Source organism: Ochlerotatus camptorhynchus, unplaced genomic scaffold (assembly GCF_037179485.1).
Source record: "Ochlerotatus camptorhynchus isolate MF236.1 unplaced genomic scaffold, CSIRO-AGI_Acam_v1.1 ptg000274l, whole genome shotgun sequence".
In the NCBI taxonomy this organism is placed as follows: Eukaryota; Metazoa; Arthropoda; class Insecta; order Diptera; family Culicidae; genus Ochlerotatus; species Ochlerotatus camptorhynchus.
Genome location: NW_027040763.1, coordinates 6,790,378 through 6,803,114, shown reverse-complemented (window position 1 = coordinate 6,803,114; position 12,737 = coordinate 6,790,378). Strand labels below are relative to the sequence as shown.

At 38.0% G+C, this 12,737-nt stretch overlaps 2 protein-coding genes across 2 annotated transcripts; one reads left to right on the top strand and one right to left on the bottom strand.

Moving 5' to 3' along the window:
- Positions 1-9,777: 9,777 nt before the first annotated feature.
- Positions 9,778-10,354, bottom strand: LOC135705772 (adult cuticle protein 1-like). The gene is made up of 2 exons (XM_065227626.1): positions 10,248-10,354; positions 9,778-10,181 (listed from the first exon to the last, which is right to left on the bottom strand). The coding sequence occupies exons 1-2, from the start codon at positions 10,251-10,253 to the stop codon at positions 9,804-9,806; spliced, it is 384 nt and encodes a 127-aa protein (XP_065083698.1). The 5' UTR covers positions 10,254-10,354; the 3' UTR covers positions 9,778-9,803.
- A 749-nt stretch (positions 10,355-11,103) lies between these two features.
- LOC135705783 (adult cuticle protein 1-like) lies at positions 11,104-11,613 on the top strand. Its single transcript, XM_065227638.1, has 2 exons — positions 11,104-11,197; positions 11,263-11,613. The coding sequence occupies exons 1-2, from the start codon at positions 11,192-11,194 to the stop codon at positions 11,611-11,613; spliced, it is 357 nt and encodes a 118-aa protein (XP_065083710.1). The 5' UTR covers positions 11,104-11,191.
- The last annotated feature ends 1,124 nt before the right edge of the window (positions 11,614-12,737 follow it).

The following is a 12,737-nucleotide window of genomic DNA, read 5'->3' as shown; positions in this document are numbered from 1 at the left end:
AAATCTAAATAAATGATCATGTACTTGGCTTTGTAATTATCTGTTTTTTTTATTGGTAATTCCGTGTAGAGACTGATACTCTTCGAAGCATGGGCTAAAATGATCACAGTGTGAGTGGTTTAATGGTATTTCTACTGTTTTTTTTTATTAGAAGATCCAGAAATGAATTTATTTATATGATCCTATGCTTAAACCCTGAAAATGATCATGGATTTATGATTGTACCGACATTTTTCTACGTCGAGATATAAAGAAGCTGATATACTGAATGGATAATTCCAAAGATAACAAAATCCGACCACCAAGATTTTTTTTTAAATTCAAGTTTTGAGTCTTGCAAATTTTGTTCATAATTATGGATGAGGTGGATCTTCATAGATATGAAATTGGTGGCAATAAGCGTAAGGAAAAATTCCAACCAAAATCTGGCCCTCCAACCGAATTTCTTTACGCTTTACATTGAATGAAAGCCGATTTAAAATATAACTCTATAATGTGAAAGAGCTTGTGATTGAACCCATGATTTTCTGCACAGCAAGAAAAATCGGTTGCCACCAGGCCACCAAGCTCCTTATTTCACAAAACAATTACGACCAAGTTCCTACAGCGGCGCCAGTGATGTAGTGGTAAGCGTGATTACCTCTCACCCCAAAAGGCCTGGGCTCAATCCCAGTCGGCGCCGCCGGGATGTTCTGAGGCATAACATCTCTGCTCACGCCTTCCTTCGGAAGGGAAGTAAAGCTGTTGGTTCCCGGTTCATGAGTTGATGGGTCCAGATATAGGAGCTGCCGCCCTGGCGTCGGTAGCATTGGTGCTCAGCACGGAAAACAAGATTGACGGAAAACAAGATCGACGAAAAACAAGATCGACGGAAAACAAATAAAGGAAAAAATACTAAAATCCTAAAACTCGGATATTATTATTTCTACCTACTTGTTTACTCTATAATGTGAAAGAGCTTGAAATTGAACTCATAATATTCTGTTCAATAAGCAAAATCGGTCACCACTAGGCCACCGAGCTCCTCATATCATACAATAATTGCCATCAAGTTCCCATTTATCTTGCTGTTACTATATTTCGGTCCCAGCAGCGACCGCACAAACGACGATAAAAACTGCTCGTGATAAGGATTTGGTGTGGATTTTCTATCAACGCGTCTTTAACAGACGATCTTCTATTTAGTAAATAAAAGTGGCTTGATGGCCGCTAGCCGAGCTCGAGACGTTATTTGGTAAATATTGAATTAAGTTTAAAAATATAGCTGTAATCGATCTCATCAGAATGAACCGTAATTTGCCGTCCTTCTTATAATTCATAAGCTTAAAATCAATCGCTCTTTCATGATGTGATGAACTAGCCTACGGCTAAAAATCACAAAAATAAAGAAAAAAAAAAAAAAAAGCTCTTTCATGTTTCCCGCTTAAAATATTTATACATATAATTTGACTTTACCGCATCTCTATATATAAACAAAAAAATGTCGATGTAAAATTCGCAATTTTGGCCTTAATTAAGCAGATAAACGCGATTAAAGAATTGGAACACACGAACCACTATCATACATCAATCGTGATTTGACGTATGATAGTGGTTTACCACCCAAGAACTTACTTTTGGGTGCTGTTTTCTTACCGTATACGTTGGATTGGAGTTGCAAAACATATCGCGTTCGATCAAACTGACTGACTATAGACTGACTATACGGAAAACAAAACACAAGTTTGAACATTTTTCAAGATTATTAAAGCTCTGAACCATTTGGTGGATTATTTTAACTTTTGGTTAAAATTTGACAGATGGAAAGTTTTTGATTAACCCTGCTATCCGAGCGTGGTTACTTCTGACAGACAAGAAGTTCAATTTTGACAACCTTGGCTAAGTTCTTCTTGAAAATCGGTCGATCGACAGCACAGCGATTTTCGAACACAGAAAATAACTTTCGAAATGTCACTTTTAACCATGAGTTAAATTTAACTCGGCAAATGGTTCACAGCCTAAGGTTGTGTTCCAATGGTGAATCGTCACTTGAATTTGACGGATGTAAAAATTTCAAATAAGTGTAAAGTTTAAGTGAAAATTAACCAAATGCAAAATTAAAAAATTTAAATTTGTGATTCTCGGTAGGAAAAATAAAAAAATTGGTAGTTTTAAACCTTTGGTCTGTGAATCGGTAGGCATTCCAAAAATCGGTAGGTCTGGCCACCCTGCTCTTGATAACGGCTACACAAATTAATGTTTTTGGTTGATGATTATAGCATATTTAACAGGGAATTTATATCTGTAATTGTAACCAGTTCGATTTTGTTTTCAAACCTGGTTAAAAGGTTTATAGGGTAGAGCGCTACTTCGTCGTAATCGCCCATTTCCGTTCTATCGATCAGAAAAGATCAATAATGTCACTGCTTTCACCATGAACAAATCAATAATAGGTTTGTTCCGATGCGTTAGTTCATTAGCTACAACATAAATCCTGTTAGAGCGAATTGTATGAATATTTACGCTCATTGTTCTCAAAACAAAAGAAGCGCCCCTAGCGAATCCCCTTTTCTACGTTTATCCGTAGGACGAAGGAAATCAAATGGCGTTTCAATGCGTTAGGACGGAATTGAAACTCGTAGAATGAATTTAGAATCAAGTAGCAGTATTAGATTTTAAACAATATCCCAACAATTTGTGACTCTTTATTAAATCGTACCGTTGGATTGGAAAGGTGAATAAATTTAGAAGTCATCTTTGACAGAAATATTCCATATTTCGCTCAAACTCGTTCAGAAAAGAAAGGTAAAGTGCGGGTTGTGCTTAGTAAGACGGAAATTTGATCAAAAACCCTATTTAATTATTTTTAAGATATCTCGTCCAGCTCAAACCTTTGTAGGGGTAAGAGGCAAGACCATCATCATCATCATCATCATCATCATCATCATCATCATCATCATCATCATCATCATCATCATCATCATCATCATCATCATCATCATCATCATCATCATCATCATCATCATCATCATCATCATCATCATCATCATCATCATCATCATCATCATCATCATCATCATCATCATCATCATCATCATCATCATCATCATCATCATCATCATCATCATCATCATCATCATCATCATCATCATCATCATCATCATCATCATCATCATCATCATCATCATCATCATCATCATCATCATCATCATCATCATCATCATCATCATCATCATCATCATCATCATCATCATCATCATCATCATCATCATCATCATCATCATCATCATCATCATCATCATCATCATCATCATCATCATCATCATCATCATCATCATCATCATCATCATCATCATCATCATCATCATCATCATCATCATCATCATCATCATCATCATCATCATCATCATCATCATCATCATCATCATCATCATCATCATCATCATCATCATCATCATCATCATCATCATCATCATCATCATCATCATCATCATCATCATCATCATCATCATCATCATCATCATCATCATCATCATCATCATCATCATCATCATCATCATCATCATCATCATCATCATCATCATCATCATCATCATCATCATCATCATCATCATCATCATCATCATCATCATCATCATCATCATCATCATCATCATCATCATCATCATCATCATCATCATCATCATCATCATCATCATCATCATCATCATCATCATCATCATCATCATCATCATCATCATCATCATCATCATCATCATCATCATCATCATCATCATCATCATCATCATCATCATCATCATCATCATCATCATCATCATCATCATCATCATCATCATCATCATCATCATCATCATCATCATCATCATCATCATCATCATCATCATCATCATCATCATCATCATCATCATCACGAATGTTTCTACAATCTCTACGATGTGTCCTGAACTTCATAGAAGTCCTTGAAGTTTTCCAAGGTTCCCAGAAGTTCAAGAAAAATCTCTGCACTCATTGGCCAATTTGTAAAGCCTGAAGACGTCTTATTATGCCATCGATCAAATATGGATACAATATAATTTCTCAAAATTGTTTCTTGTAGTCCAGAACATAAAAAAAGTAGTCAACATAAAGGACTTCAATAAAATCTTTGATTGTGGTCCAATTTTAATCATCGCTGTTAAATAGTAACATCGAACTTGACCAGCTTGACCGGTGAGTCAAAAAAAAAAAAACACCAAAAATTCTACGGGGACTAGATAATTATGGCCTGACCCTCTTGGCACCCCAATTAGCTACGCCAATGTATATTATTTCCATCTAAGGAGCACTGATTCTTCTTCTTCTTCCTCGCATTTCAAGTTTATTGCGTATGGCATATTAGCTTATTGCCTGCCTTCAACTTAGTGTTCTAAATGCACTTCCACAGTTATTAATTGAGAGCTTTCGAAGCCTGTACCATTTTTGCATTAGTATAATTGTGTGGCAAGTACAATCATAACTCTATGCCCAGGGAAGTCGAGAAATTTTCCAACCCGAAAAATTCCTGGACCGGATCGGGAATCGAACCAAGCCACCTTCAGCATGGTCTTGCTTTGTAGCTGTGCCTGTACCGACTGAGCTAAGGGAGGTCCCTAAGGAGCACTGATGACAGTCCCAATTTGCTGCCTATGAGGTAACGAATGGACGTTTACATTACTCGTAGAATAGTCGATGACTAGTACCACCTTCGAATTTGTGTAGCTTGGTAATTGCGAATGCAAATGTGAACATCAAAAATTATAATGAGAAAGCTCCAGAAGGCCTCTAAGAAACACTCAAAAACGTAGATCAGCAAATCTAGAAGATTCAAACGATTACATTTTGCCCCACACGGCGCACTAGATTTCGAATCAAATCTCGATTCCTTCATAAATTGGAGCTCATTTGGCAGCAACTCGAAACTGCACTGACCTTCTGAAGTTTAAAACACATTAGGTAATTTACTACGACGTCATGCCTAAGGTATCTAAATGACTTCCTTGTAATCCTGGTACGCTAATCGATAGCCAAATTTGGTCAAATTGCCATTTTTTCTCCAAGCAGTACCTAGCCAAAAACAAATCATAAGAAGTCGTGACACCGACTTGAAAGTGAAACCTGTCTCCACCCGACTGCGACCGGTTCGCGTTGGAACCGCAAAACCATGTCGTCTACCAACTACTCCTACCTATATGTTGGACGTCATTTCGCATGCTCAAACTGTAACATGATTATCCGGTTACGCGTGAACGCACTGCAAGATAGATCACTTAACGGAGAGCAAGGCTACCCAAGTGGTGTTCATGACACTGACATTGCGATGCTTTATTTTGTTGTTGTTGTTGTTGTTGTTGTTGTTGTTGTTTTGTGGAATGAAGGCAGAAACGCATTGCGGATCCTGTCCAGCGACCAAGCCTCCATCAGCTGCACGTCGTCGTCGTCGTCGTCGACGACGACGTTGAAGAGTTCAATCGCTTCTATACGGCAGCGGCATGGTTAGGTGTGCGGTGTTTGATTTATTATTGGTCAGTTCTTTCAAGGACTGGTATGTGCCGGATTTTGCCCACAATTATTAGCAACCGAACGATTTGGTATGGTTCTCAGTTGCAGTTCAATGGGGATTTAATTGAGCGTATCGATTGGAATCGGTTGCAGAACCGATTTGGGATTTATTAGATGGCTGGGCTGCTGATTTTTGATCTAGCTGCTGACAACTGCGCGCACATGTCGTCGAAATAAGCGACACAAGAAAAGCGAACGCCGCAGGCTCAACCGCATTGCTTGGTATTCATTGACATTGATCTTGATAGCGCATAGCTGAGCTGTGCAGCTGGCAGATATTTACGGTGGATTAATATGGATTCATTTTAGTTTCCTTTCTGTACCGCGTCGTCTCCTGAATCTTACTGTTAATAAAATGAGAAATTTACATGTAGCTCCCAACTTCCAAGTCCAACCGTGCCGAGAGTTCGATTTATCATTTTGCTTGTCATACAATATACGAAGTTATAAAAATTAAGAGCAGGCATAATTTCCAGTTGGAACTAAATAGGTAAAGGAAGGAGAAGAAGCACGTAACAAGGTGGAACAAACTAGCGAAAATATTGAATGGGGTGCAAATGGCTCTGAGTCTGGTAGTGGCGTACGCCACTATATGAATACAATGGAGTGCGGGTTTTGGTGAACAATATATTGACGGGAAGCGTTTCGGATTTGTAAATACATGGAAGGGTAATTGTTTGTTAATAATTCTATTATAGAATTTCGTGATTGATTGCATGCGATTGAAATTGAGAATTTAATTTTACAGGAAGTTGAAGAGTTCAATAAATGGTAGATATATAAACGGCACCTGAATAATTTGCTTCTTGCACTTAAATTGATCCAAATTTCAATAAACCAGCATGCCCTAGAGTAACGAATTAATTGAAAAAATAAATAAAAAATGATTGAATAATGGCCATTGGAAATTGGTGGGCTTCGTGGTCCGTTGGCGGTGTTGTGCGTTGTCCGTTGTCTAGTGTTAATTATTCGGTCTGTGCAACTTCTGGTTGAATACGGTATCAATTGTCTTTTTATATTGAACAATGTACATGGATACTTTGATAAATTTTCAATAGTTTACCATTGATCAACAACTATTTTATTCATACCAAACAAATCTTACATTCAATTTGAATAAAATGGTGTAACCAAAATGACCATGTTATAAGCGTTCAAAACCTAACACCATTTCGTCACAATTTTGTTTTTATCCTGAGGTGCAAAGCTCACAAAGACTCCTGAGACAATTTAGCTCATAAATTACATAAAGTGCAGGAACTCAGCGATGAGTCAATGTGCTTCATATTTGGGTCGTTCTCATGCGCCGTGTTGGTTAGTATGCCCTATAACCTCATTTTACATAGGGGAAATGGCTCAAATGTTGGCCTATGGATCTAAGATAGGGCCCATCGCGTAAAATCTACTATTTATCAATTTTATCTAGGTCTAGATCTAGATATTTTTGGTCGCTATTGTAAAGGCCCAAATTAGAGTTGGATTGTTGGAAAATAATTGAAACCACTTATACTGACAGTCTAGAATGTAGTTGTCTTGGATAAACTTGTTCGGATGACTGAGGACTGCCGGATGCTGATCAAATAAGTTCCAAATTTGGTTGGCGCTAGTGCGCATGTGAGCCTCGTATTCAGTCTATGAGTTATTTTTATAAATCCTGGTCATTTAGGATGTAGTTGTCTTCTGCAAAATTGTTCAAGTGACCAAGGCCTTCCACTGGGAGACGGATTAGTACAGAATTCCTCACTACGTGGTACAAGCATAGAGGTAACTCTAAGACCAGAAGGTCTCGAAAAAACGAGCTCAACTTTTTGACTCAGCTCTGGTACTATCTTCGGTCCCAAGCTAATCGATTCACCCCTCTAAACTTAGGAAAATCCACTAACCCCTCATTTTATCTGTCAAACTTTCATAGCGAATCAAAACAAACATAGTGTAGTACTGGAATTTATACTAGAATGGGGTACGTTAGTCGATTTGCTTGGGACCAATAGGCTAGTCAAGTAGTGAGCCAATTTCAAATCGTTAGTTTCGTATTGATTGTTGGTACAAGTGACGTTTGTTTTGAATACTTGACCAACCAGCAGCCAAGAATACTACTTATTTCATGGTCATCCGAAAAACTTACAGCTCTTTGAACTTTTTTTTGCAGAGAAACAAAATCTTGAAAATTTATTCTTGTATCTGGTAGGGTAGAGAACTACTTCAGCCTAAGTGCGCATTTTGGGCCTATCAAGCAGAAAACATCAAATAAATTAATGATTTCGGCGTTAACAGGTAAATTATGCTTTTGGTACGATACTTTAGTTCAAATGCTACCGAACAAAGTCAATAAGAACGCGTAATATGAATGTTTGCACCCAATATACTCAAATAAGCGCTCCGACCGAATCTTCATCCGATAGGCCGAAGTGAATGGCGTTCCAATCCGTAGGCCGAGCTTGGGGTTAAGAAGCAGTGTTAGACTTTTAACAATATCTCAACAATTTGTTTCTTTTTATCAAATCTAACAACGTAAAAACAACGCGGATTACCACGACTGAACAAACCGGTACTTTTTCGGAGGCAGTATTTGGTGAGATCCATCTGATTATAAATCAATCATAAATACATATTTCCATACATTACTAAATACGCGCCAGATTTCGAAACATCACATTTTGAAATCTGGAAGTGTGTTTGCAGTACCATTATTCATATGATAACGGTAGTGTTAACATGCGGGGCTTATTGTATGTGAAAGTAACCTCGGAATGGACGTGAATTACCAGGCATTCTGAAATGGGTTGCTGAATCTGCAGTAGAGCTATCGATTTCTAACTCCCGGACTAAACTTGCTTTAAATTATTACCTACATCAAGGATTGTTGTAAGCAAATTTCTTCCATAATACCACTGCCGGCCAGTGGGGGTTAGTTTGAATACACATACACACAAGAAGCAGTGTTAGACTTTTAACAATATCTCAACAATTTGTTTCTTTTTATCAAATCTTATGTACGGAAAGGTAAATAAATTTGGAAGCCAAGAGTAATAATAACATTCCGTTTGGTGCTAAACTACGCTAGATTGAGAAAGACTAAGTGCGGGTTGTGCTTAATAGGCCGAATATGGGGTAGTTAACCCTACTGTACTTCGGACTTTCAAAACATAACCGGGATTTAATCTATTTAGTGTTGATGCTGACTTATTTGAAACGGAGGCGGGACAGTTTGCCGAAGGGCGTTTCGTTGAATTCACTTAAATTTTTTCGCCGAGATTCCAACAGCCGAGCAGTTCTGCAATTTATTTTGCTGAGATTCAGTAACACAATTGCCGAGACTCAGCTAACAAATAACATTTTGCTGAGATATCAGCTAACAAACAGATATTTTGCAGAGATATCAGCAAAAGTAAATACCGAGGTAATCGGCTGTTGGAGATTTTACCGAACTAGATTAAGTGTGAAGGTCTTTTCGCTGAATGGGTCATTTCGCTAGTCTCGAAAAATGATTAAGAAGGCTCGATTTTTTCAACCTGGCAAGCTTTTTAAATGTAACGCTTCCTTGTTTTGAACATGAGCAGTTCTTTTGAGTTGTACTGATTTCAGAAATTTTCAAATAATAGATACTTTTGATTTATAGGAATGCTTCCCTCTTTTGAATGTAATCACTCATTTCAACTTTGACTGATTTCAGAAATTTTAAAATAATCAATATTTCTGAATTATGACCCATTCGGCGAAATGTGCTTCAGCGAAACGGCTTTCGGCAAAACGTGAAATGACACAGCCCCAATTGAAATTTTTTGTGCATATGAAACAGGCTTAATTTGTTAACAAGCCTGAAAAAAATCACAAAATTGCTTTAAGGGACTCGAAAAGTTTCACTTGCAAATTTTGAAATTTTAGCTTTACTGAGCTCGAACAATTCAGAGTTGAATTCTAATTCTCCCAAAATTTTATCACGTTTAGCTAAAAATTCCCCTTGCAGTTTCTTTTATGCTTATGTACACACTGCTTTGGGGAAACGAATCATTTGCTCGTGGCCTTCTAGCCTATTACCGTATTGTTTTGAGAAAATTATTGTTAATTGAAGCTGAAGTTAATTGATCAACCATCCTGTCAAAAACAGTGAGACACAAATAACTTGAGTAGTCTTAAATATGGCAAACAAAATTTAGTACTTTCACATACAATCTTTTCTTTATTTACATACTCTCAAAAATCCTCCAGCCATTTCAAAGTTGTGTAACTTCTGCGCAGCTCAGAATTTACAGAGTTCCCGCAGCGGGTTCCAGGTTCAGCGACTGCTGGGAAACGGTATGTCCCGGAAGTGGAGCATCATGGACGGCACCACGGTTGGCAGCCAGGTAGCGAGCCTCCTTTTGGGCATAAACGGCCACGGCCGGTTGGTAAGCGTAGGCAGTTGGGACAACGGAAGCGTGGGCAGCATAGGTCACGGCTGGAGCATATGCACCACCATAGGCAGAGTACGCCAGTGGGGCTCCCAGATTCTGCTGAACGAAGGTGCCATGTGGAACGCTGTAGGCTAGCGGTGAATAGGCGGAATAGGCGGAATAGGCCAACGGAGCCCAGGATGCTTCGGCGGTGGCGAGGGCCAGGGCCATCATGACTACAGCTGCGATGCACTGAGTGATTCAAAGAGTAAGTGAAGAGATTAGACCTTGTTATCAAAATGACAATTTGTAACTTACCTTCATGATTGTTGGTTTTGGAGGGTTTGTGGAGAGCTAGAATGTAACAGTTCTAAAGACTGATGTATTATGCTTCCAGAACGGACCAGAGTTTGCTTTTATAGTAAGAATGTGTCGATCCATTGCCTGAAGCAACAAAAGAATTCTAAAGTTCATACCGCAAAAGAAAAAAAAATGAATCTAGATCGTAAACAAGCTGAACGTTCTATATTCATCCATGCGAAAAGTGGTTATCTGATCATTACCTCCCGATTTAACCATTTACTCTTCCTTGCGAAGCAGGTGTCCTACGCTTACATGTATATAACAATGAACCAATCAACCTGCAATAAGCGAAGGCATTTCTCGATTGGTAGATATTTTTTGGAAGTATGTCTATACAGCTGGTTGACATTTACGTGTCAATGCTAGTGGAATGACGCAAACAAAGATCTGCACTACTTACCAGTTTGGGCGTTGCTTGCATTCAATCTGGGTGTTTCCTGGTTCATTAGAATCTACCAACCAATGAAAGTTGCCATATAATTTATGAAGTGCGCTCGAGTGTGTGCTTCGCTTGTGATGCTGCCCCCATCACACGGGTGAAAATCCTCAGTTGTGTGAGTGTGGAGGATTATCGCGGAAGCGAGTACAATTTCAATTGTCCATTGAAAAGGTCTGTGTCCGGATCCAACCATACATAAACATGTATATCGGTTTATTGAATATTTTCCATGGATTCGCGAAGCAAGCAGGTATGTAACAAGGGTTGCGTATATATGCGTGTGAAATATTGCTATTCTTGGTTTTGTGCCGTTTTTAATTCTTCTGTTCCTGAGTTTCAATCCGAAAAATATTCCTTCTATAAATACACAGGTATGCCTATTCTAGAGACATAGTTCAACTGCCAAGGCATCCCGCAACAGTCTTTCCGATTTTTCAAAACATCCTCAAAGAAATCAATCATGAAGGTACGTACAATTATCACAATGGTAACAAAAGATGCCATCTTCATCAACTTTTCTCATCCACACAGTGCATCGCAGCTGTAGTCATGATGGTTTTGGCCGTTGTTGCCACCAGCGAGGCATCATGGGCTCCATTGGCTTACTCCACTCCGTATAACACCTTGATTCAGAACAACGCCTACGCTCGCTATGAGGCTGCTCCCTGGGGATATGCTGCGGCCCCAGCGGTGTCCTATGCTGCCTACAACTACCACCCAACTGCCTACGTCCATCAGCCAGCTATTCCGGTGGCCGTCTATGCCCAGCAGGAGGCTCGCTACCTGGCTGCCAACCGTGGTGCCGTTCATGATGCTCCACTTCCGGGACATACCGTTTCGCAGCAGTCACTGAACCTGGCACCAGCTCCGGGAACGTTTTAAACTGTAAATATGTTGGGTAAATATATTGTTGGAATACCGTGAAAAGCTTGAAACAATTTTTCTTGTTGATTTTTCCATTTGTCATCATATCATTTTATTATCTTATTATTTGAGAGCGGAACGGGTAGATGGAGATTAGCGGTCTATTATATTGTGTAAATATTAGTCTTTCTATCAAGATTTGAAAATGGAACATTTATCAGAAATATTGAAATATAGAACCTCGTTAGAATTCTCTGCAGCATTTCCTAAACAACATCTCTAACAAATTTCCCTAGGAACACTTCGTACAAATTCATTGGAATTATCGTTAGTATTTCTTTTATATGATTTACTACATTTCTTTTTGACTCACCTTAGAATTATTTTTAATAATCGGAATTATATTTCCTTGCATCCCCTATGGAGCTCTCCTCAGAATTTAGAAATCATTTAAAAATCCAAAGATGAGGTTCTTTTCGAAATTTCATATTAATATGTTCTTTAAACGCTACCTGAAAATCATTATGGAGTAGTATTAGAACTTTCACAAGAGGTTTCACAACCAATAGAACAACATACCTTATTACGTTGTTTTTCCTTTTAATTCTACTACTATTGTATCACTTTCACTTTCACTTATTTGCTATTCAGTTTCACTATCACTTGAAAAAAGAAAAACTATAACAGATACGTATTACGTTTACTACATGCAAACGTCTTCAGTGTCTATTCTAGCGTCTAGTCAAGTCTATGACTAGACACTAAAGAAGTTTGCAAGTAGTAAACGAAATACGTGTCTGTTATGTATTTTTTAAACTGCTAGTAAAAGTAAATAGTGAACGTACATAGTGAAAGTGAATAGTGAATTAGTGATAGTGAAAGTGATGCAATAGTAGGAGAATTAAAAGGAAAAACAAAGTAATAAGTTATACAATTATTCAACCAAAACTTTCATCAATCAATTTAGACAATAGAAGAACATCTCAAGAATTTAAATTAATAGCATAATTGTAAAAGAAAACCTTCTAGATCTCAGAGTTCAAAAAGTATAACTCAATTTTAGTACTGAAAATTTCCATAGATCCTTAAATTTATTCTGTTCCTGTTTTTTTTTTCCATAATGTGGTCTGTTTAAAAGGTTT